General features: G+C 37.6%; 2 protein-coding genes across 6 annotated transcripts; one reads left to right on the top strand and one right to left on the bottom strand.

Annotated features, from left to right (window-relative positions):
* The first annotated feature begins 678 nt into the window (after window positions 1-678).
* On the top strand, window positions 679-12,475 carry LOC149025481 (uncharacterized). Of its 4 annotated transcripts, XM_089145703.1 has the most exons (7): window positions 908-1,473; window positions 1,590-2,684; window positions 2,778-3,782; window positions 3,867-3,985; window positions 4,071-4,116; window positions 10,900-11,045; window positions 11,902-12,469. In XM_089145703.1, the coding sequence occupies exons 1-4, from the start codon at window positions 1,426-1,428 to the stop codon at window positions 3,903-3,905; spliced, it is 2,187 nt and encodes a 728-aa protein (XP_089001829.1). In that variant the 5' UTR covers window positions 908-1,425; the 3' UTR covers window positions 3,906-3,985; window positions 4,071-4,116; window positions 10,900-11,045; window positions 11,902-12,469. The 4 variants fall into 4 exon arrangements, with proteins under 4 accessions (XP_089001830.1, XP_089001829.1, XP_089001828.1 ...); XM_089145702.1 differs by having other exon boundaries at window positions 10,900-12,475; XM_089145704.1 differs by lacking the exons at window positions 908-1,473; window positions 10,900-11,045; window positions 11,902-12,469 and adding an exon at window positions 679-891 and having other exon boundaries at window positions 4,071-4,869.
* Window positions 12,476-19,401: 6,926 nt separating this feature from the next.
* On the bottom strand, window positions 19,402-23,585 carry LOC149025480 (uncharacterized). Of its 2 annotated transcripts, XM_089145700.1 has the most exons (9): window positions 23,517-23,585; window positions 23,243-23,342; window positions 22,066-22,143; window positions 21,333-21,753; window positions 20,962-21,038; window positions 20,823-20,859; window positions 20,516-20,723; window positions 19,941-20,400; window positions 19,402-19,850 (listed from the first exon to the last, which is right to left on the bottom strand). In XM_089145700.1, the coding sequence occupies exons 4-9, from the start codon at window positions 21,679-21,681 to the stop codon at window positions 19,512-19,514; spliced, it is 1,470 nt and encodes a 489-aa protein (XP_089001826.1). In that variant the 5' UTR covers window positions 21,682-21,753; window positions 22,066-22,143; window positions 23,243-23,342; window positions 23,517-23,585; the 3' UTR covers window positions 19,402-19,511. The 2 variants fall into 2 exon arrangements, with proteins under 2 accessions (XP_089001826.1, XP_089001825.1); XM_089145699.1 differs by lacking the exon at window positions 23,517-23,585 and having other exon boundaries at window positions 23,243-23,456.
* Window positions 23,586-25,596: the final 2,011 nt, after the last annotated feature.

Here is a 25,596-nt window from a genome sequence, read left to right as displayed (position 1 = left end):
TTTAATATATAATAAAGCATAAATTTGATTATTCTTATTATTATTATTTTTTAAATATATATATGATTTACCATATTCCATTTATGGTCATCACTCATCACATCATTCTCGTTTTGGAATTAAATGACTTACGATCTTCATAATGGATTTTTACCCAAAAAAATACGAACTTCATAATGAAAACCAGATCTTTCACCTCCATTCATTTAGAGACCATAAAAGAGCTGACTTGCAGAAGCTTCTTTAAGAGAATGCACTTACCCCAAAAAAAATATTAAATATTTATTGGCAAATTAAAGGCAGGTACACCATTCCTCGTGTTTGGATTGGCCGAGGTTATTTTAGTCATTATGTCACCCTGAATCTCTCTTCTCAATTGACCAATCCATGGCCATTCAGCCCGGTCCTTTCTTTAATGGTCATGATTGTGTGGACCCCCCCGAACTCTCTAGTTCACACTTAATCAGCTTAAACAGGGAATTGACGGTAGATTATCGGTTGTTTTATGAGAAAGATTCCAAAACTCCGGGTTCATGAACGAGATCTTCATTCTTTTCGTAGTCCTGAGTTCTATCGTATAAATCTAATAATTAATGCTTCTCCGCCGTGACACGTGATCACTCAAACACGTTAAAATGTGAATTAAGAAAAAATATCATATTTTTCTTTTTTAATGAAAAAGCTGATTTTCAGGAACGAGAATTTAGTGATTTTCCATTAACGGCGGGCGACTCAAAAGCACAGTCGAAGAAAGCGATTACTTACGAAGGAGTTTGTCCCTTCCTCACTTTGCTTCGTTCTTGATGCCAGTGGAGTTTTCGCTGTCTTTTATTGCTTCTCTGTGATGCATCTGAAGCTCTGCTTCTTTTAGAGTTCGGCGATTCGTTAGAGGTATTTTTTCTATCTGTTATCTGTGTTTGGATTTCTTTTCAATTCTGTCTCATTATGCAGAATTGCGATATCTGGTGGTGATTCTGTAGGGAAATTCTGATATTGCTTACTATAAATTCAGTACAGAATTAGTAAATTAGATCGCTATCGAGATGTTTCTGGTAGCCTGTCATTTTCTCTTGGAATGAGATTTTGGAGGAAGTGAGAAGCGAGTAAGCTTTTTCTCATTTGATTGGTTTTCTCGCACAGTAGTACATTAATAAAAATGGCTTCTTTTCCCTTCACATCCAAACAAGGGAGGTTGTGATTAGCTGTCTTTGATGTTAGTTTTCGGTCTTTAACAATCAGCTGTTCAGTTTGTTAACTAGTGGTTTTGTTCGATTAAATGTCTTTTTCTCATGTCGATCTAACCTTCAGGAGATAATCGGGGCTTCACGAGGTTCTTGAAATCTTCCGTTCTATTATTTGTATCTTAGAGGGCTATTGGCCAAGTGTGTTAGGTTCTATTATTCCGGAATTCTACTTTCCTGTAGGATGAGAAGCACAATTTCTTCTTTTAAATTGCAGGAGCTAACTGTTTTGGTCAGTGCTTTGGCTTCCTTTCATGCTTTTACCAGTTGTCTTTTGTTGTTCATGAACTCTGTTTCGCTGGTTTGGATTTTGAATTGAAGATTGAGTATCTCTTTTGAACACTATAGATCTTTGGCAAGCTGAAGAATTTGATGGAGGAAAAGCAATTAGACTTCAATGCACCACTTTTATCTGTCAGGCGCTTCTCATCTTCTTCAGCTTCTTCAGCTTTTTCGGAGGGATATGACAGTGAAAAGATTGAGAATTCTCGGCCAATGATATCTTCTCTTCCATACTCCAAACCCGATATGAAATCTGGCCGTATTAGAAATGTTGGTTCTATTCCTTTTCTCTGGGAGCAGACTCCAGGAACACCCAAGGATGGAGGAAGCCCCCGACTACAACCTCTCAAACGACCTCCCCTTGCACCGAAGCTTCCACCTGGGAGGGTTTTGGATGTTAGACAACAGCATACGAACTCTGATTCTGAAGATAAAAATGCTGTTGTTTCCAGAAATGTTGTTAGTTCCAAAACCAGTAATGCTCTTCCTAGCAGTCATATGGCTTCATCTTTGACTGATAATGTAACTGAATTGAACGGTTCCAAAGAGATTGTGAAGAAAGGACACGATGATGAGACAGAGGAGGATGAGGATGAGGATGAGACATTCATAGATGCACTTGATACATTGTCTCGTACTGAGTCATTCTTCTTGAACTGTAGTGTCAGTGGTGTTAGTGGTCTGGATGGCCCAGAGGTCAAGCCATCTGGAACCTTCTCAACAGATCCACTAACTCGGGATTTCATGATGGGCCGCTTCTTGCCTGCAGCCAAGGCAGTGGCCGCAGACACACCCCAATATGCTTCAAGAAAACAGTCTCGCCCACGAGAACATCCAAGAGAGATGATAAAAGTGGTTAACAGAGAAAGGCAGCATCCAACCAATCAATATAGAGCTAACCTCTTGCCCCAATATACCCATGATACAGTGGAAGACGAAAGTGAAGATGATGAAGATGGTGATGAAGATGATGACACAGGGGATTTATCAGCAAAAGCATGTGGACTATTTCCTCGGTTCTGCTTAAAGAATTCCATGTTCCTCATGAATCCAGTCCCAGGGATGAAAATTAGAACCCGAGCACCCATGTCTTCTGTGGCTAATGATAGGAGATGGGCCAAGACTACATCTTCTGGAACTTGCACTAATAAAGCTGATGAGGTAATTGTCTCCACCCTACCTCTTCAAAGAATAAGATAATTTGCAACTGTCCTACTATAGTCATCTTATTTAATTCGTTTCCTCATTTTACAGCACACTCGTGATGCTTTCTATAAGCAAAAAGTTGTGAGGGAAGTTACACCACCTGGGCTACTTGAGGATGAGAGTAAGGTGACAAGTGAATCCAAACTAACTGACTGGAGTAACTCTCAAACGCCAGAAGGGTCGTCTCCCTACACGCTTTCTGCATGTGTAGGCATATCACCATATCGAAATGAAGCACCTCAGTCTCCTTTCCGTGAAGGATCAGGGTTTCTTGGAATTCCTAAAGAAATTAAACATTACAAAGCTACTGGTTTTGATTCATCTAAGACAGGCCGTAACAACTTTCGGGAAACATTATCTCATCCTAGCAGTAAAGCAGGTTCAGGACCATTGAGCCCAATGGTGGAGAAAACTCTGTACGTAGATTCTGTGCAAATGGTGGAGACTCCGAATTCAAACTCAGGTTCTTCAGATATGAGAAGTTTTATTGATAGCACAGACAAGGATTCAGAAGTTATGGCAGAAAGTAAGTGGGCGGATGAAACTTTTGGCGTTGATTCCTGTCTCAGAAATTTCAAAGATGTGAAGATTTCAAAGGAAGGAGGAATCTTCCATTCAAAGATTCAGGAGGTTGATGCTGATTTTCCATCTTCATCTGATAGGTCAACTCCTCGATGGGATGTGGACAGAGCAGAGAGCTTCCGACAAGATGGAGGTTTTGATCAGGAATCTAGACTTGTAGTTTATTCAGGAATTCCTGCTGATAGGAAACCAGATTTTAATGAACCACAACCTCTAGATTCTGCTGATCATGAGAATTCTTATGCCATCACCTTACCATCTCCCCTTCCCCCACCTCTGCCCAAATCACCTTCTGAGTCTTGGCTTGGTCGTACCTTATCTGTTACCTCAAAGCATCCATCTTTATGGTCATACCCTGCTATCCAATCCCATATCAAGAAGCAGGGCTCTAATGTATCCTCCGATAGTCCAAAGTGGGAGACAATAGTCAAAACTTCTAATGTTCACCTTGAACATTCGCGTTTTTCACAGGTAAACTTGTTATTGTTATCATCTATGTGAGATACTAGGATTAGTGGTGAAACTTAAGGGGAACTAATGTTCTTCTTTTCTCAGGAACTAAAATTTGCTGCATCTCGGCAATCAGAAAGTTAGAAGTTAAAAGTTCTCTACATGATATCTTCCAGCTTATTCATTTGTTCTCATATTTCAAACTGATATTTTGTGAATTCAAGGTAATTGCCTCATATCGAGACTCATCGCTATTTCAATTGTTTCCTTAATATTGCTCTTTATTAACTCTTCTTCACTTTATTGCAGGGCCCTCAAATATTTGTAATTCCTTTTTATGATCAGAAATAGAGATGTAAGTTTGTTTATTCCCTTCTTGTATGTGCAGATGGTCAGTAGTGACACTGAACCAGATTTTATTTCTTTGTAAATGTTGTCAATGTTGTCAATTCATCAAACATCAAGTTTTATTGCTGGTTTTCGGTCTCATTTTGTGATTTGAGTTGTGCAATGGATCAACAGCATTAATGTAACAGAATAGTATGCTGCCACCTTGGAAATGTACTTGATGGTGCTGTGCATGCTTCAATCTTTGGATAGTTTTGTTTTCCCTCTTAGCTGAATTTCCTCTTTTCCTCTGCTACATTTGCTCCCAACTATCAGAGAGCGTATGGAAAGTGTAGCTGGGTCTTTTGTACCCTAGGTTTACTGCCCATCAGTTAGACAGTTTGTCTGTTCATGTACAGCACCAATTTCATAGCAGAAAATCCAGTAAATTCAAGTGTAATGCTTGTTATATCTGTCTTTTTGCAAAGGAATGTGAGGGAGTTGTCTATTTCTAAAGTAGACTACAGCTGTCACATTCCATGTACCATCGATTTTTTCTCCTTACAGGTGTCTTGGGAAGTGCACTGCGTGTTCTAGGTTGACTGAGGAGTTAAAATTTTAACGAAGAGTGTCCAGTGCACGAGGTTCCTGTTACTGCAGGGTCAGAGAGGGGCAAACGTGTGCAGCCTTACACTTGCTTTTTGGAGAGGCAATGTTTCGAGCATTTGTAGTGTAGATGACATATGTGGAGAATGGTTGGGCATCTAGCACCTGCTGTCACATCCTCTCAGCCGGTACCCTAACTGGTATACCCGAGAGTGTGATCCACAGCCTTAAAGATCAAGTTTAGGAACGATCATATCCATTTCGCACAATAACATAATCAAAAGCAAGAACAAATCATAATGTTCAAGTAATTTATAATAAAAGTCAAGAAAGGATCTCAGAAGGATCACTGAGAATATCGAGTGCGAATTAACAGATACCAAATCAAAGACATCCGAGAGTTAGCGGAAATATACTCCACAACATATGGGAAGGTGATCAATCTGTAAGCTCTGCTAATACAGTAAAGTAAAGATAAGTCTAGAGAAACAAAAGAAATCTAATCCACATCTTCATCGCTCTTCTTCATCTTTAGTCTTCATCTTCTTCACCTTGCCCTTCCTTATATGAACCGTCATCATAATTCAAACCTCAGAGAGTCTAACAAAAGATATGGTACAAGGGTGAGTTTCGAAAGAAACCCGAGGGCTTAAATCCATAATAACATAAATGAGGATTTCAAAACAAACATAAATGCAATATGGTATGGACAAACAATGAATGTATGAATCTAACTCTATGTATGCTGGTCTCTTTGGCGACTGCTTTAAGTCATAGCACCATACTTCTTTAGGAAGGTCTCATCACACAACGCCTTTTGGTAGTGGGTCCGGCATCCCTCGGGACATTCCATGGTCGGGGTTGTCACCTCGCTCTCACATCACCATTGGTCTAAGATCTGGCGCATGTCGGGGTGCCTAGCCAATGCAAGTCTTCTACTTAGTTATATCAAGTCGATCCGGATACGTCCATTCCTCGCCCCGCGATCCTTTCCGGTATCCTTCACACTAGAGTCCTCATAGTCCCCGACTACGGACTCATCAACCCTATAGGTCATCCACATATAGTAACGGAAGCTCTCACGTCCTCTCACGGGTTGGTTACCGGTCTTGGCGCCCGTGAGCCCAAGTCTATCCATATGCAACCCTACCAATAAATGGCCCCCACATGTGATTCCGTCATCTCACGGGTTGGTTACCGGTCTTGAGCGCCCACAAATCCCCATTGCTCCACGGGTCGTTCGGTCTCAATACCCCTCCGATTAGGGTCTCACATACGGGACATCCTAGCCAAACACTACTGCGTTCTAAATATGTCATCCAACGTTTAGGAAGGTGTCCGGAGGGCATCTCCGGAAACATCCCATAATATTCCCGTAGTTGTCCAAGGCGAGTGTCAGGACACCTCTCCTTCCCGAACCATCTTAATCAATCACAATCACAAATCAATCATATCATACACATTTACGATATAGAAATATACCATAATAAGATTCATCTCATATACGGTTGACAAATAAGACTTTCATAAACTAAAGAAAGTAAGTAAATAATGTTACCGTAATTGAAGTAAATACAACAGTAATATATTCATAAAAGAATCTAATTATGGTAACAAATCCAAAGATTCTAATATAGAAACTAAAATCACACAATCTATGCTATTATAGAAGTAACCATCCTTACCTTATATAACTTGAAGAGAATCTCCAAGAATCAAGGAGAATCTTCCTAAACTTGGCAAGAAGGTCCTAAACAAGTATATATTCATATTAGGAAAGAAACCTAGAAGGAAAGATATCAAAACATCCAAAACGGCCAAATCTGAGTTGCTGTACTCATTGGTCGATTGGATTGGTCTATCGTCTCGCGACCAACGAGCGGGCCTTCAAATCGGAGTTTTAGAATATAGAACCGATTTGGTGGTTCAAAGGGCACCAAACAAGGGGAAACTACTGTGATAGTATCCTAGTTATGGGACTTAAACACTAATCAAATCAAATCTTCAAGTTACAAATTAGGAAACAAAAGTTACCATAATTAGATTAATCATGGTTCTTGAAGAATTCAAAATACAAATCATAGACAAGAACAATAGGAGAATGAATCATTGATTTTGATAAAGATATCATGGAAGGCATACATGATCTTCAAGAAAAATAGATCTAAGACTAAGAACATGAATCTAAATAAGGAAACAAAACTTACCATAAATGTATTAGTCATGGTTTTCAAGAAAGCATGGTATGATCAAGAGAAAGAACTAGAGATTGATAGGTTACAACTCTTGTAAAAAACACAGCGATTGACTACTAATATGATCAATAAAACAGATCTAAGAAGATCAGAATTTGAATCAAAGATGAACAAAGACAAGATCATGATTCCTTCAAAAGCTTGCAATGATCATGGTTAAGATCATCGCATTAGCCATTAATCCTTAGGAAGATCATGAGGGATGAGTAGAGAGTGTTTGCACGAGAATGCGCATCTTCTCTACTATGTCAGCCCAAAGGAAAGAAAACAGAGATGGAGAAGAGAGAGAGTGTAGACATACCTTTGATGCAAGAGGAGAAGTTACTTGAGTTCTTGCGAGGGATCAACCAAGGATGCAAGGAAATTGATTAGAATGGGTTCTAACTGCTCCGGGCTTAGGAGGCGAGGAGACGAACTAATCCCGAGATTGGACTTAAATAGAGCAACAAAGACCTAAATCTGGAAACGATCTCATTGGTCGATTGGATTGGTCTACTGGCCCAATCGACCAATCGTCGACCAATGGAGCGAGGTGATTGACCGTTTTGGTCATAACTTCTTCGTTTGAAGTCCGATTGATCCGAAATTCGAAGGGAACTTCACACAACATAATAAGACTATCTAGCATGATTTGACATCATCCATGGTCCAAAATCAGTACTTTATTACTTGGGAACATGAGTTTCTAATTGGAAACAACATGGTTCTCATAGCAAACTCACCATGGATTCAGGGAAGAATTAGAGAGACAAGGCTTCTCTCTAATGGAATATCAAGAACATATCGGAGGCAAGAATAACTAAATAGAAATCAAAGAATACTAATCCTAGATGAGAGGAATCAAAATAGAAACTTACTAGAATGCTTATATCAATGGTCAACATAGAGGCTAAAATGGCTAGAAAGAAGGGGATTGATTCAAGGAGATGAAACACATTGGAATAGCGTAAGGCTAAGATCAAACATGTTAAACATTAATGAGAAAGGCTACGAGAATGATCATACTGTCCAAAACTCAACCAAAATCGGTGAAGATTGAGGGATTCACCATGTGGTTTCAGGATGAATAAAGTGATTGGGGTTCACTCTAGACATAATGAGATTAGAGAATAGGTAGTTGCAGTAGTGTAACACCTTCTCCATAATCAAAACATCAAGATAGAACAAAAGAAGAAGAAAAGAGAGAAGAAAGAGATAGAACACTGGAATCAAGGTCCAACTTCAAGATGTAACATTAAACTAACCTTTCTTCACCCAAAATAGATAGGGTGTCCTGGCTAGGTTTGGGCTAGATTTCACACCTGCACTCTCTCTCTCTCTCCAGAATGAAAAACTATGAGATTCTGTTGTCAAGTATTAAAATATTATTTACATTGGAGAAAAGGTTATGATCTGGTTGTCTGTATTATGCTAAACCCTCCCTGCGGATGATGACTCAGTATGGAATCCCCATAACTTAGGTTGTCCTTTGAAAGGCTTGCTTTAGCCCAAATCCCTGATTCAGAGACAGCTCACTGGAGAGAGATTTTCTTACAGTTTAGTTGGTAAAGCTGGAATGTGGGGAAGGTTAGAACATGGTATAATGAAAAGAGAGATGGAGAAGACGAATTGGGACATTGAGTAAGAATGGGAGAGGGAAGAATTTATAAGAAGAATTAAAGTGACACTGAAGATCACTCTAGGATAGGAATTTCTGAAACATAGTGAAGGAGAAGAGATTGCTATGGGTTTGACGCCACTCACAATGAGATGGTCTCAAATTCAAATTTGTTCTTCAAATCTGAAATTTTTGTTGAGATAAAAGCAGCATATAAATAAGAGAAAACTGCTACAAAATTATAAAAAGGAATGCAATTAATGTTGGACTAGGAAACTACAAAATTGCTTCCAGCTTTGTACCAAAATAAAGCAAAATATATTAATTAAGATTTACATATTATTCTAATATAGAAAACACATCTCGAAGTATCCTACTAGACCCAAATCCCACTTGGGGCTTAGTTTTCACTTGGGGTTCTCAAACAAGTCTGGCCAGTCCAAGGAAGTGTGTTGCATCATGTGTATTATAAACAAAAAAAATATAGCAGCATTAAAGAAGAAGGTTGTACTTGAAATTCAAAGGAACATATGAGGAGCATGAATTCATTACATGAATATTAGGTTACTACACATGTTTGATTAAAGATCAGAACTCTTGTTCTTATGAAAGAAAACAGGGGCTCTAACCTCCCATCTATCTGAAATGGGAAAGGGGAAACACAAAAAGTACTAAACATAATTCAAATATTATATTGGTAGAATAGATATGCTTTTTGGTGGTCGACCAAGTTGCATTACATCCTTTGTGTTTGAGACCTCTTGGCACCTCTTCCCACATCACAAATTATGTATGAATGCTGAAATTTGCATCACATGTGCCTATGTTATGTCGTTGAGATGCTTTGATTTCTGGTCCCTAATAATGCCAAACCAAGTCCCAGGAACACTGCTTATGTCACAGAATTTTTTGTTGTTGTGCGTTTTTTTGTTTTTTCTCCCTCTCTCCAAAACAGATGGTTATAAGCTGGATAAGAGATGTTGAGAAATTATTCTTTTATGCCATTTCTGCCCCCACCCCCCTTTATATTGAAGCAAGAAAAGAGGAATCTGAGGCCTCAGACTACACAAGTATACAGAGTCATGCTTGGCAATTAATCAGATCACTGTCTCAAAAATGTTCTTTAAACAGTGCACCCATGTTCTCATGGTAAGTGCAGTAGCCTATTCAAATGGTCAATCAATTAAAGTGTGGTCTTGGCCTACTTGAAAAGAATTTCCATGTGAAATTTGACTCCTCTCTCTTTCTTACTGAGAAGTTCTTCCACCATCCACCTCCCATCCCCCCCCCCTCCTAGGGCACTCCCCGACCAGCTAGTTGTTTTTCCTCGGATGATGTTGTGATTAATCTAATGTTATGGTGGAGGATTTAAGATCTCTTTCAAATTTTTTTTGTCGATAAAACATGCGTTATTAATCCTTAGGAAAAGGTGTCATGAAGTCCTAACTACTGTCACTTTTTATTACAACTTCAAGTTTTGGAGTAGGCATTTTGGACCTGTTCTATAAGACTATTACATGATTCAATCCTTCATCTTCTACTGCATTTTTATTTTTATCGAAAGAGTCATTTTTGGACTTGCCAACATTGAATGGATTTTTGTATGCAGTGGATAGCTAATCCACCATTTTTAATGGTGATAAAAAAGCAGATTCGTTGTGTTCACCTCACTTATGGAAGGAGATATGTGACTGTATATAACTGCTCACAATTCAGTAGTTAAGCTTTTGACGCTTCCTTTTTTCTCCAGTGGCCAATCTAATATTTACTAAACAGCTGCTAATCACCATCACTCATGTGAATTTCCTGCTTCCTTTTTTAACAACTAATATGCTAATCTTTAAGCTTCATTTTCTCTATTCACTCTGTTCGTTTCATCTCTCCCATTTTTTATGTTGTACTCGAATAGATTTTCCTACTAAATTTTTTGCTGTTTATTATCAGAATTGGCTTGTAACTGATTGATAAGTTTTTGAATCAGTCAGTTCATTATCTTTTGACTTTTAGTTCTCAAGACCCTTGGTTTGTCTTTGTCAGTGGGCTACACTTTTGGTATGGACATGGACACTAAATAGAAAAAGGGAAGGGGGGGGGGGGTTGGAATTCATTGATTATACATCAGAACAACTCCTTGACTGGGATTGTCATATCCCTATCTGTTTTGTTTGTTACTTTGTTTTATTGTTGCATCTCATTTACCTCATCCATCAGTAATCCTGTACAGATGAAACTGAGAACTTCACTAGGGTAGGTGATCAGATCATTCATCATTTCACATATAAGTATGAGGTAGCTTTACTTTGATTGAAGTTGAGTTTTGACTGCTTTTTACTTTATCTTCCACTATTAACAGATTTACAACTCTAGAATTATTAAGCTACAGAATTACTTGACTTGACACTGACAACAATGCTTGAGCCATGGCTGAACATTTATGCCCGCTGAAAATGTTGTGAGGACTTACAAATCTTGCTGTCCCAGCATTGTACCCCAAGAAAGGTACCGTTCTCATTAATCCTATTCTGAAGATGATGATGATCACTGTTCTAAGCCTCGTAAAGGAAGTTCATCCATTTATCTATTCATGTGACTTAATAATTCTTCACGCCATGTTTTCACCCACAACACAACCAATTTTATAGGTTCAAAATATGTTGCAGCTCATTCCTATCACTTTGAGGAAGTGAACCTTTAGATATAGAAGTACTGGATTCTCCATGTTATACCATTTTCAATGAAGAAGTCTTCTCTATAATCATTCCATCTTGTATAAGGATCAGCCTAGACAGATAATCCTTGGTGATCATCTCATGAAGCAAACTTCAATTTTGCTTGCCAACCTAAATGTTCCACCCCAGGGTTTCGCAACATGATTTTTCATTGTTCATATATAGAGCTTCAGTTTCACTCTGGCATGCCTATTTCTTAAAGAGTAGAAATGGGGTATTTCACCATGTGCTTTTGATTGCAAGCTGATTTGGCATTAGGTGACCCACAACCAAGCAGTTAACTCATTCCATAGATAAGATTTTGTGAAGAACTGAAGATTTCCATTGTTCTTTAATGTCTGTTTTAGGTCATAATCCTGTACGGATGAAATGTACATAGTCCATATGCTACTTTGCTTTGCCCATTCTCACTATCAGATTAGTTCATCCTGCGTGGCCTGTTCATGAACAAGGCATGTAATGATCTTCCGTACATAACAATTGTTGACTATCTGGGATTGATGTTGAAAAGTGATCTGAAAAGATCATCACATGTCTTGTTTTGTTTGTCTTAAGTAATCAAATGTAGGATCAACTAGCACCCAGATATCTAGAGAAGCTCAATTTGAATTCTGATCCAACTGCAGGAAATCAAATGTAGGACCACAATTCAACTTTCATCCAGATATCTACAGAAGCTCAATTTGAATTCTGATCCAACTACCTGAATGTTAAATATCAGCTATCGCGCTCAGCTCAATCTCTAACACCGTGCCATCTTGAAGTTGCTGACAATGAATCGTTCAGAAATGTCCTCAGAGAAATACAATTGACATCAGACCACTGTGTAATACTTTCCATCTAGTTGGCTGATCGGATAACTAGTCTTTATTACAAAACCATCATCTCTTTCGTGTACACTTTTGTCTCTGATGCCAACTTCCACGATGAGGTTAGCTGTACCCCTTGGTTTTATTTTTAAGTGTCTCGTGGGATTTATAAAGTCACCATTAAGCTAAAAATTAGCCATTCACATCCATTTTTAAGTCAAGAGTGTTCCTGATCCGAGATTCCAGCTGAAGATTTTGTCTTGTTACTTTCATTTTTCTTCTTTTTTAAGGTTTGCAGCCAATTGGGGCTATGTTAAACCTAGCTCTACTTGGTAAATGTGCAGAAGCGTGTTGCGTACGGTCGAGATCGAAGCAAGGGTTGAGATTTTTTATCTCGACCATTGTTTCACAAAAATGTTCAAAGCAACTTTTACAAAATGAACGGTCGAAATTGAAATCTCGATCTTAATTTCAATCTTGACCGCACGCAACACCCAAGCAATTTCATGTTAAGCCAGCTTCCGTCACCTACTTCATCAGCGGTTCAACTTCAGTGCCGCATTTAATGTTCAACATTATGCTGTCAACTGTCGAGGTCAAAGTCTTGACTGAAATTTTGATCTTGACCGTTAACCGTAGGTGTTGCGGATTTAATGTGTAAGCATGCAGCATTCAAGTTTGCCTCCTTCATCAGAGCCCGGCTCCTGACTGAAACTAATCTGACAAAAATCCGAGATCCAAGAAGCCCAACTGCCCAAGGCAATGGTCCCCTTGTCGACTGTCAACCTGTTAAGGGTTTATCACCCAAAAGGAAAAAAAAAAATTCCTCTTAAATGTTTCTACATTTTATAATTCTCAATATTTTTAATTGAAGAAAATGAGGTCAGTAGATCGAGATTCGAGAGGCAGTGGGGGTTTATTTATTCAGGAGGTTGATCGCCCATATGGTTTTTTACGCTGAACGTATGTTTTTGCCAAGAAAAACAGGATTCTCTTTCTTCCATGTTTGGCAGATGAGAAAAGAAAGGAGGGGGAAAAATTATGACTACATAATAATTCTTTGTCTGTGTAATATTTGTTCCATAAATTTTTTTGTTTATTCAATGGTGAGAACTCATTTTCACTGACTTCAATACGTTGAAATAGAACCTTTAAACACATATGTTGCAGGTGGGGTATGAAGATGAATTGTAGAATGAATGCTTCAAATCTTCAATAGATTGAACAACGATGACCTGAGCCAATCCAAAGAGAAAATTTTCTTCTTTTTTATTGATTTTTTTTCTTTCGATTTTTCGTAAGATCTCTAGATAGAAGAAAAGAGAGTTTGACACAACTTATCTAGAAGAAAACTTATCTAGAAGAAAGAGATGCCTGATGTGATCCAAACAAAAGAAGATGGTCAAGCAGAACCAATAATTAATGTGTGACAAAGTTTTCAACCACTTGCGGTGGAGGAAACCTGAAAATTTCTAACGACCAGATATCTAGAAACTTAGACAAGAGAATGTTGCAAGACGACATAGAAACAATTGTCAAAGTGTGACTTTATAAAACAAAATTACTAGAAAGATTTCTAATAATCTAGAAACCTTCCTCTGGTCTTGCCATTGTCAAGTGTGAACTTACAACACAACTAGGGTTTTTCTCTAGAAAACAATAATTTCCCCTTCTGTATAACACTTTCCAAATGTTCCATTAAGTTCTTTCTTTTCTGGTCGAAAGTCTTTGTGTTTTCTCTTTCACATGAATAAATGTATCCCTTGAAATCAATTGGGTCTTTAGTCATTAATATTTAGATCATTATTGAAGTCTCATATAACCTATCGGTCAATCTATAACATAATAAGTTTGGTTAACTAACAAGGGCGAAGCTCTCTTAGGGTTATGGGCTACGCCTCTTGATTTTTTTTTTTTTAAATATTTTTAATATTACAGAACTATTTAAGGATAAAGACAATAGGTAAACAAGTCATTTGCAGCCGCTCCGCTCCATATTGAATATTTTGAATCCTAATTCTGCTCGGCCTTAAGAACAAGGTCCACCAAATAATAATAAACTATATATTCCTTGACATAGCAAGATATGAAAGTTTGGTTTTGTAGCAATTGGGGTAACAATTGAGTGGCCCATGTTGACTAGAAAGCTCTTGAACTATGCATCTTTTGATTAATTGGATGGCTGCCATCTTGAATGCAATTAGATAACCCAAAACATATAATGGTAAAGGAGCCGCCCAATCTATCATTCCAATGGTCCAGATGACCATGCATGCCATGCCCTCACTCTATATGGTTCAGAATAATTCTTTGACTTAAAATACTTAGAGAATCAAATCCATCCATAACAAGCTTGACTGACCCCAATATATGAAGGAAGCAGCACCCACACAACACATCAGAACTTCAAAGCAAAACGTGTCTTGTCAAGGTTTCTTGTGGTTTTAGGTCTACATAAGAGCCACAACAAGAAGTGCCTCATTATCATTTTTTAGACCAAACGGGTTTATGTCTCTAATAGTCTCTGCATGACTCATCTTCTAGTACCCATCACACTCGTGTGAAGTTCTCTCTCTCTCTCTCTCTCTCTCTCTCTCTCTCTCTCTCTCTCTGTATATATACAGGCCTCAATATAACTTGCTTTGCTAAGTTTTGTTTGAGTCTTGGCGTGACAGATATTGCGTATATTGAGCATGTCGAGGACAAAGAGAAACACCACCCAGTTGCCGGAAATGGAGAGGACTGCACCACCACAAGTCTCTAATTCCACTTCTGTAAGCTTATGGAATATTACGGACTCCGTTGCCCGTTTTGGTATGAATTCTTTCTTTCCTTCTATTCTTCTCTTCTTCTATGTATTCAATTTCAGATTCGATTGCTAGACCAGACCAATAGGGATGGCTAGTCCTCCCAAAGCTTACAGCAACTTCTAATATCAGGAGGGGAAAAAAGAAGAAGTGATTAGGAGGTGAAAGCTAGGGCGGGAGATTAATCATTCTAATTTAAGTTAATGTTGCAGATGAGAATTCCAGGAGGAGATTGGAGTCGATGAACCAGAGACTGAGGGATATGGAGAAGCAGATGGAAGCATTTGAAGCTGATATACTTAAAGTGCGTGCCTCCTCCAGGATCGATTTATCCTATTAAAGCTCGTATCTGTACATCTAACACTACGTTATTTAGTTATCGTCTTGCATGAAAAGCTCCCTACACCATCACCATGTTCTATGCTTACCTTGTAATCTTAACTTTTATATAAATATAATTAGATCTCATCAGAAATGAAGTTTCTGTCCAGAAGCAGAAGAGAAGGTTACTGAAGTGCGAAATGATCTGAGCTTTCTATATTGCTATATGTGGAACAAGTAATCATGAATATTTGAGACTAGCTTGTGGAGCCGAATCCTTACACCACTCTAGTAGATAAAAGCAAATTGAAAATTCTGTTCTTCTGAGTAGACAATCAAGTAATTAAGTCTTGTAAAGCATCATTAAACTATCCACTTGAATGGCTAATAAGACGCTAATGTCGAGATATATTCTCCTACAAAAGCAAGAACAAAAATGGGTTTCAGTGATCAACCCAACTTTTGACCTGAGGGAGCAGTTCAAAGTTAAGTTTCCTAATTGCCAGGTGGGTCACTCATTAGGTGAGTCCTTCCACGAGATGCATATGTTTATGGGTAGACCTGAAATAGTTTTCTTTTTTTTGGTGATGGTGAAAAACCTGAAATAGTTAATCAGGTCAATTCTAGATTTTAGATCAAGTTTCAACTTTCAAACTGTCCAGGTCAAAGAAAGCCAGCCAAAATTAAATAACTCTCATGCAAAAAATGGAATATTTTGATTTTAACAAAATACTAATACTACTGTGCATGCAAATAATAAATTTTCGGTTCCAGTTCTATCTACTTGACTTGCGAAGCTTTCTAGAATAATTCGGTTCCAGCCATATCTACTGAACTCGAGAAACTTTCCACAGTACTTTGGTTCCAGGCTTCCAGGTCTTTCTGCTTGACTTGTTCATATTTTGATCTAAGAAGGCGTCGGGCTAGGTCATAGGTTTTCTATTGGGTTTTTTCTTTCTCAACTAAATTATGGACCACAACTCAAATCATTTTTCTCTTTTTTGATCTTTTTCAGTTGGACATTACCCATAATTATTTTCATTCAATGGTTGAAGGTATGATCATTATCTTAAATGATCTTGTGTGATACCTTTTATCCAAGTTTTAAGTCCCTTTGGGTTAATTTGGTTTGGCATTTTATACATGAATGTTTAGATACTGCCTTGTGTTCACAGCTGCTAGGGGATGGCATTGATGATCAGCATTTATTTGTTGGGATTTACAAGTACATTATTGATATGTGACTGTAGAACATTTGTATATTAATATGTTAAGTGCATTGAATGCAATCATTTGCAAAGGGATCAATAGCTTCAGTTATGGAGTTTTGTTTAAAAAATATAACGTACAAACCAAAATATATAAAACTGAGATGCAATTAGGTAAATATTTTCAAGCCAACAAATCGAACTAACCAGTTTGAAAATCAAAATGGGAAGGCAGGGCAAAAATAGTTATTTATTCTTGTGTTCACATTACTGAAAATATTCAAGTATAACCATTGATCCTTATTTTTAATCTCATCGATAACTGCGAATATTTCTTTTTTCTGAAAAATAATTTGTTTATCATTGTTCTTGTGATTCTTGGTTAATTTAAATACAAATTTTGTTCACCCAAAAAAAATGTTCATCTTTGTTTTTGCTAAAATGGTCATTTTATTAAACGAAAAAGAAAAAGAAAAAATAAACAATAATTAGTACCTTATGAGGAACCAACCTCGCTCACCCACAACAATAGTTGTCCCCAATACACCCTTCCTCACTGGTGTCTAATTACATGTGATAACAACTAAACCATCAAAAACAATATCTAGGACTTCTAGAGGCATCCAAATCCAGTTCTCTAGGGATTGAAGTTGGCTAAGGAATGTTAATATCAGAAGTTCCGTCCTAGCCAATGAGATCGCCAAAAAATCTGCCACTATATTAGATTCATGATAGCAATGTGATATCTTCCAGTCTATAACCATTAAATATGCCTATAACTCTCTCCACTATTGAAGGATATACCAAGGTATTTTCTTCTGCTAAATTAGAATCACCATAGCCTTAGAATTGCTTTCTACCCAAAACTTAGTGATTTGTAAGTGCCTTGCCCATTTCAATCCGAGAATGAAAGTTTCCTATTCAGCCTCAAAGTTGGTTTTAACAACTAAAAAAAACATGAAATTGTAAATCACCACAACAATCTCATTCCGAAATACACCTCCACCCCTAGCCCTACCCGGATTACCCAAGGAAGACCCATCAATATTAAGTTTTAGTCACCCTGCAGCAGGAGGACACCAAAAAAATTTTTGTGAAGGAGCAGCACCAATGACAAAAATTAAGGCTCAATCTTCTTGCATCCTAAAAAATGGTAGGAGTAACTCTTCTACCATCTATTTTAAAACCGAAATGCACCAAGTTTGAAAATATTAAACTCACCACCTCATCAGCCCTGAAATTTAAATTTTCAAACCAAATTTGATTGTGGACCATCCAAAGGAAGTATAAGACCAAACAACATCCATTTATCCAAGGGTCCTAAAGAAGAGGGGATAAAAGTTTTGAACGACTCTACAATCGAATCTTTTACTATCCAGGTATAACCAAACTTTGCCACAAAGCCTTCTCTGCATCCACATGAGAAAGAACAGCGAAGAAAGAGATGTTCTATATCCTCTGAAGCTTTATCCCAGAGGTTGCAATGTGAGGCCAGCGTAATCCCTTTACGATTCAACAAGGCATCGAAGGGGCCTATCATCGATGAGTCCAACCTAACACATCTAGTCTAGGTTGAAATGAGGCTTCCAAATCCTTTTGCCCATTTCAAGTCCCTTCACCATAGAACCCAAGGCAAAACTCCCCCCCATGGCCAAGGGCATACATAGGCCAATTAGCCAAGGGGCATGAGTATCAAGAGAAGACTCTTGAAATTTGGTGTCAAACTCCACTCCCTTCTTGTAGACAATCTGAAACAGTTAATTTCAATGGACCCTCTAGATTCAGTGGAATACTAGTATAGTCTGCAATGGTAAAATTCTCCAACCATTGGTCAAACCAAAAATTGATTTGCTGACCATCTCCAATTGACCACCGTTCGTGTGCTCGAACGAAACTCCAAACCTTCCCTAATCCCAACATCAAAGATGATTGCTGCCCAAAAAACTTTAAATTTCCCCTTTGGTCCACTATCTTCCCCTTCAAAAAGTGAGCAAAACTAGAGTGTTTGTGTTTAATTATGCCAACTTGCATAAGGATGCAAAATTTACATCTCTTAATCTCCGAATACCCAAACTACCCTCACATTTTGGAGCACACATTGTCGCCCAAGACACTGTAACCTTCTTCATAGCCTCTTTACTCCCTATCCAAATGAAGTTATGCATTCAAGCCTCTGTTTGTGTGATGATAGAGCTAGGCCACCAGTATATTGAGAAATTATGAATCAACATGCAAGAAATAACTGAGCGTACCAACTCCACTATACCTGCAATAGAGAATAGCTTTCCACACTCTGGAGCCATCTTACTTGTGTAATCTAACAGTGAGGAGCTCTTCCTTTAAAAATATATATCCCAAGGTACTGAGTAGTAAAGAGAGCAATTGAGATATTTAGGATGTCCACAAGTTTCTATTTCCGACGAGGAGGCACATACCCAAAAAAAAGCTTACTCTTCTCCAAACTAATATGTTGTCCCGATAATTTTTGATATTTTGATAAGAAATTTTTTAAGACTTTAACTTAACATAAAGAAGTATTTGAAAAAATAAAAATATCATCAACATACATCTGCACTGAAAGAACTTCTACTCCCGCTAGCCTATCTAACCATCGCTATCAAGGTTGAGGCCCCTACTTAATACATCTTTTGCAAGTAGGAAAGAAGAGGGGATAAAGGATCCCCTTGCCGTAACCCTTTTTCAACTTAAAAAAATTCAACTAGTCCCTCATTCAATAACATTGAGATTCTAAAAGACTGAAGAATCTCATGAATCCAACCAAATATATCGTTTGCAAGGGTCGAACCCATGACCTCTCCACTAAGAAGTATGGATTTACCATTCTACCAACATTGCATTGGCCAAAAAAAAATGTCCATCTAACAACTGTCAACTGTCTTAACCTGAAGAAAGAAAAAATAAAGAAAGAAAGAAGAAGAAGGAATGAGAACTGAAAGAAGAAAAAAAAAAAAAAAGTTGGTAGGACATATATGAATTATTGTAAGCAGCATAAATATTGTTTCTTATGGCCTCTAATTAAGACAAGTACTTACAAGCTCTCACCCAATGCTCAACTCAGCATGATCAGATCCTAAGTACTCAGCCTCATTATGGCCTTGCTACAATTTGTTTGTAAAGACCAGTTTTTTATTTGGTCAGTATCCATTTTTTGGTTTTCATCACTAGCAGGCTGTGCCAGTTCCCTTGACGTAGAAGAAGAAGATAAAGATAGAGAAAGATTGATGTTCACTTCTTTTGGTGGGCTTTCCTGTTCTGCCACCTTCTTGTCTTCTTCCTTGAAGTTGTGGCTCAAACTCAACTGCAAATTGGGCAACCATTCTTTGTCTTCTGTCTTGCTCTTCTTCATACTTCTAGTCTCCTCTGCCTTTGGCAATACACGCTTTGGGTGATTTTCCGGAGACCTTTGCACCTGCATTATGTGGAAGTCTCATTTCAGCTTAGAGCAGATGAAAAGAAATGTAAGAAGGGCTTGAGATATCATAATTAGTGTAAAGGCTACCTCAAGCCTGAATGGGGGCTCATATTCTGCTTCAAAATCGTCTGAAACAACTTTAGGATCAGAAGAGTGAAGATGAGAGGGTCTGGTTATGATGCTATTGTTGTTGGTACTCCATTCAGAAGGTTGCATTGTAAGGGTCTCATCCACGCACATTGGCGAATGACTACGAATCTGATTGGCTAGAGTTCGCGAACCAGTAGAGATGGATCCCGCACCCCATGGACAGTGAGGTCCATATGAAGTGGCACCCCGCCTGGGGAGAGATTCTGGACTTTCAGTCCAATCTCGAGGACCAACCCCTGTAATTGCATTCCTAACATCAAACAGATGTGAAGTTGATTGCTTCTCATTATGTTTGAAGATTATCTGATGATTAAAACTCTTGAATGTTCCATGATCCTTAGTCGATACCGGCATTGCCCTTTGAGCATAACTCTGATTGAAAGCCCATTCCTCATGTCTATGAACAGTAGAGAGGGGGGGGGGGGGGGGAACAAAAGAAATCAGATTCAATCAGTTAACAATAGCATCCTTTGGTTTTCCTCTAGGACCTCTACTGTAATAATGTTGATTACCTGGAGGAGCTGACTGTAAAATCAAATGGCCTTTGAGAGAGGGGAGACTTGAATAGACTGCTGTGCACAGGATTAGGGTTATGGCTGTTCTTGCATACGAAAACGCTATGACTTTCCATAGTGTAGTGCTGATGAGGACCTGTTCTTTGGTAGAACATTTCGGGAAGGTGTTCTAGTCCTTGCATTGTCCTATGTGAGTGAGATAAAGCTGCAAAAGAAAGTATAAAATTTTGTTCAGGTCTGTACCTTAATGACTCATAAATCTGGAGAACTTGAAAAAAAAGATCACACTATTTAGACCATTTACCTTGGCCAGACTCATCCAACTTCTTACTTCGATACATCTGATATTGCAAAATCAAGATTGCATAAGTTCAAGGAATTATAAGGAAACAAAATCATCTCGAAGTCCAAAGGTTCAACTAGTGCTCTTTCGTGTATGGTACCTGCAAGTGACTTTTAACATGTGCAATGCTGAGTCCTCTCACATTCATCAACTGAAGAACTAACTTGGGAGTTGCTCCTGCACCAAGGTAAAAAAGAACTGAAGTTGATGCCGGGTTTCGTGTTTATATTTAGAATTGATTCTACAACAGTTGAATTAATTTCAGCCTGATATTTTATGCATCAATTTATTAACATTTGAATATTCCCTTTCTTGATACAATTTCTTGTTGGTGTGGGTCATGTTGGTCAGTTTTACCACTACGAAGATAACTCCTACATGGCAGGCCTAAAGAAAAAAAATTTCTTGCAAATGCTGTATACCAAACACAAATTTTCATCAAATCCAAAATCTTCCTTTTATTGAACTTACTCTCTTGCCCACCAAGCTTTTCAACTGCATGAACAAAAGCAAGATGGAGTTCAGGAGTCCAACGAAGTCTCGGCATTTTTGACCGAATGTACTGCCTAACTGTAGCTGACCTCTCAATCCCTTCCCTAGAGCTTGTGTTCTTCTGTGAACTGCTACCACTGGCTACTTCATCCTCCTCCCTTGCAGTGGCAGAAACATCACCAACTGAACTATCCTCTTCACTAATAGCTTCTTCATTTAGGTCAATGAGTGATGGCTGTTTTTGAGATGACACCTGAGATGTGTTCTGGGCTTGGGAATCACTTCCATTGCTCTTTTCTCCATCAAAATCCTCTTCTCTCTCAACCATATCTACTCCAACTCCCTTTATATTTCTTTCTCTGCGTATTGATGGTATACGTCTTCTATAGTTGCCATCTCACTGGTAAGAAAGGCAAAATCATTAGAAATGTAAAATGATGTAATGGAAGAAAAAAAAAATTACGCAACTCCATTATGCTTTTTGGTTGTATACCACTATCATCTACGGTTTCTTTCTTCTTTCTGAATGACAAGCTAGTGAAGAGACACATGACTTCACAAGTCTATTCAGCAAAACAAGATTTGATACAATCCTAAGAAAATTGGTCATGATTAGATGTTTGCCAGCCACACTCGAAGTTGCAAAAACTCCTAGACTGAAATTTGTTGTATGGCTGCAAGTAATTGGAGTTGAAAGTCAACAAAGACTTACATCCTTAGTGTAATGCCTGTCGAGCACTTGATATAGCTAGGCCATTTTCTGTCACTCATCTTCTGTAGACTTATATGTCTGAAAATTTTAGCAGAAATTCAGAGGAAGTATCAAACACAAAGCCAATTAACGAGTTGCATATCTGTTACCAACCAAAACAGTTGAAGGAATAATAGGAAGGAAAGACTCCACAGTTCAATTATATCTGTAATAACATGAAGTCATTGCAGCAAAATATCCTTTGATTTTGAGTTTATTCACAGTAGTACAGATTACACTTGTATACATAAGAACGTATAAAATTCATCTCCGCAGATCAATATATTAATAAAATGAAGGATCTCTGAAAAACCATTACTATTAAATTCCTACCCAAAATTCATGTTCTCAAGGAAAACAAATAAAGATCTAATTAGTGTAAGAAGTCTCAGACTACCGAGAACATATGCACTTAAAGAATGCTTCACAGGGTGGAGGGTGGGGGTGTGGAGAGAGAGAGAGAGAGAGAGAGAGAGAGAGAGAGAGAGAGAGAATGTGATCAGTGGAAGAGCTTTGTTGAATTGAAGGTAGAAGACATAATTTTAAAAGCTTAACCAATGGGAATTTGTAGTGAGCAACTTTGTGGAATTGGGGGTCACAAAAACATCAGAGAAAACTTGATAAATGGAGCTTCTCAAAACTGCACAAAAATAGATAAACCTTAAGCACTAGCCTGTGATGTCGAAGATAATCTAATAAAAAGTTACCAAAAATAAAATAAAATTAATGTTCAATATTACCTAGATTTGTAGAAACAGATTTGTCATGGAAAGAAATTAATTAGGGGAAGCTATGAATTTAAACTGAAATCCTAAAAGAGAAATATTTAGCCTCGGGTTCTACTCTTTTCTCATATCCATCAAGTTACAGCCCTTCAGGAACACAAAGCGACCTTAAAATACATGAAAAGAGTAGCTTCTTTCTGATCTAATGAACAAATCTTTAAAAACCCTAATCACAGTAGAATTATATAGCAGCAACAATCAAATCAAAGAATTTTCTTCTAATCCATTATACATGATTAGTCTTCATGGAGAGAGAGTTTTTTCTGAACACATGAACACAAACACTAAAGAACGAGAGCGAGAGCTCTACAGCTCGAGAGAGAGAGAGAGAGAGAGAGAGAGAGAGATCTTACAAAAGGAGTGCAGAAGCGTAGCTGCTTTGTTATGCAGAGACTACGAAGTTTATCATTCAATTTCAATGGGGGAATTCAAGCTTCATTCCTTAAGTCATCCCTGCGGTTTAAAAAAATCATTTCTCATCGTAAAATGTTTATAAAGATACGAAATAAAAGATAAAAAAGGAAAATTATATTCAATTAGAAGAAGACGATGGTCGGACACTCCATGTTCTCTTTGAAGAACTGCTAATAATAATACTAATAATTTAATAAGGCTAAAAAGAATTACAGATACAGATTGCGACGACCCTCTTTGGACTGTTGAAGATCATGTGACTTCGAGCTTCTTTCTCGTTCTTTGACAGCTTGTCCATCTGTCTTTCTCTCTCTCTCCCTCTCCTACCCCTCCGTGATTATCTTAAATGGTTGACCACTGTACAGACCACACTGATCGCTATATCCATGTAAACAGATTCTATATATCTTAACTATCTTCAACTTCATGAGGGTACAAACCAAAGCGACCTCATTGTTGAGTACTTAAAATTGAATTTCTTGGTGTTTTCTGGGGATCCCATCCCAGTCCAGTCTAACAGGTGATATATATGAGGCTAGATTGGGATGACTTACACGAAACAATTCCCTTGAATATCATATTTAAGTGTCAATTCTGTAATATTCGGATTAATTTAGTTTCTTTCCATGAGTTGTTAAGCTTGATTTTGAACCCTGGGCTCTGTCTTAAACTCCTACATCAATTTACCATATGGATTTTACAAACCTTCAGAAGAATCAGACCTGATCTTGTGTATACATCTCCTATTTAAATGCTTCCTAATATTGAGAAAGTTGGCAAAGAGATTATATTCAATTCTTCAAGTCATGCAAGTCAAGTTATTTCATCATGGTTAAGGTCATGAGACCAAGTTGATCATCAGATTAGAAAGCCATAATCAACGAGGATATGAAAATTTCATTTCACCAATGAAAGGGTTGATCAACAAATCTATCATCATCATTACTTTCCTTAATTACAGAATGGAGGCTAAGAAAATGTGTTTCTCCATCATCACAGCTTAAGGAGAATGATTTTCCTCAACCCCTGGTTAGGAATGTATATTAACTAATGGCCATCAATGGCTTTGGATTGATGTCAACAAGCAACCAGAGATATTTTGGACTTTCGCTAGAAAGGGGCAGTGACAAAAATTTGTACATTTATATACTTTTGCTTTTGGTATTATAAGAACTATCTTTATTTCTAATTTGAGTATCAATGTAATTTCATGTTTATGATCACAGTATATTTTATTACACAATATATGTTGCTTTCAAACTAATTTTCCGAACCCTATTATAAATCTTTGCAAGAATAAGATGCGGTAGTAATATTTTTGAAGCTCTAGATGACCCTATATTGACCCTTAGCAAGGCAACCATCTCTTGACATATACCGGTCTTGAGGCATTCTGCATGTCCTGGTGTAAAGGTGGAACTTAAAGGGAGAAGAAAATACTGATCTACATTCAATGTTCCAAACCCTAGTTTTACTGATTCTTTTGTTTTCAAAATATTAATTAAAAATCATAGATTTATATATCCATATCTATCTATATATAGAACATTTCTCTTAGAAAAAGTATATAAAATAAAAGAGCAGACAAGTCTGAATCAATTAAATTGACTGGAAAAGATTTGATTTTTGACCATGAGGAAAAGGTAGTATGACAAGTTTACTCCAACGCTCTCTATAAACCCTCTTTTTTTTTTTTTTTTTTTTTTTTTCCACACTGTATAAATTTTTAATTGAACCTGCAGAGAACCAATAATGGTTGTTTCTTGCTAATAATAGATAAACTTTTTTTTTGGCTCTTTGCTAGAAAACTCTTGCAAGACAACTTACAGCCCAATATAGTCAAGCATTTTGATGTAAAAAACAGCACAACCATTTCATAAGTCAAAGTTCATCAATCAACTATTATATATAGATGAGACAAGTCCTCAGCATCATTTAGGAATTCCTTTTGAACTAGTGTCATTATAGGTAAAAATCCAGGACTCTAATCCGCAATTAAGCTACCTAACGACTTCCTATGTGAGAGTTAAACCTAATTGAAAAGCAACAATATGAAAAACTTATCATCAGGTGGAAGTTTTTCAATCTAGGGGGAATTAATACACCCAAGGTCCAATATTCTTACCTTATATAAAGGAAATATTATTCTTCATCTTCTTTTCCCTTTTTTTTTTTTATCCCTTTCAGGAAAAATAATATATAGTGGTTGGGGGGCTTGGTAGGTGGGTGGGAAGTCCTTGAAGGGGCATTTCACAAGCATCTAGGAGATTTCTTTTTTCTTCGTTCATTCGGT

Source organism: Hakea prostrata, chromosome 2 (assembly GCF_041222555.1).
Source record: "Hakea prostrata isolate BN-2017 chromosome 2, UWA_Hpros_2, whole genome shotgun sequence".
Taxonomy (NCBI): domain Eukaryota; kingdom Viridiplantae; phylum Streptophyta; class Magnoliopsida; order Proteales; family Proteaceae; genus Hakea; species Hakea prostrata.
The sequence above is the reverse complement of the archived record's forward strand: the minus strand, read 5'-3'. Positions and strand labels throughout refer to the sequence as shown.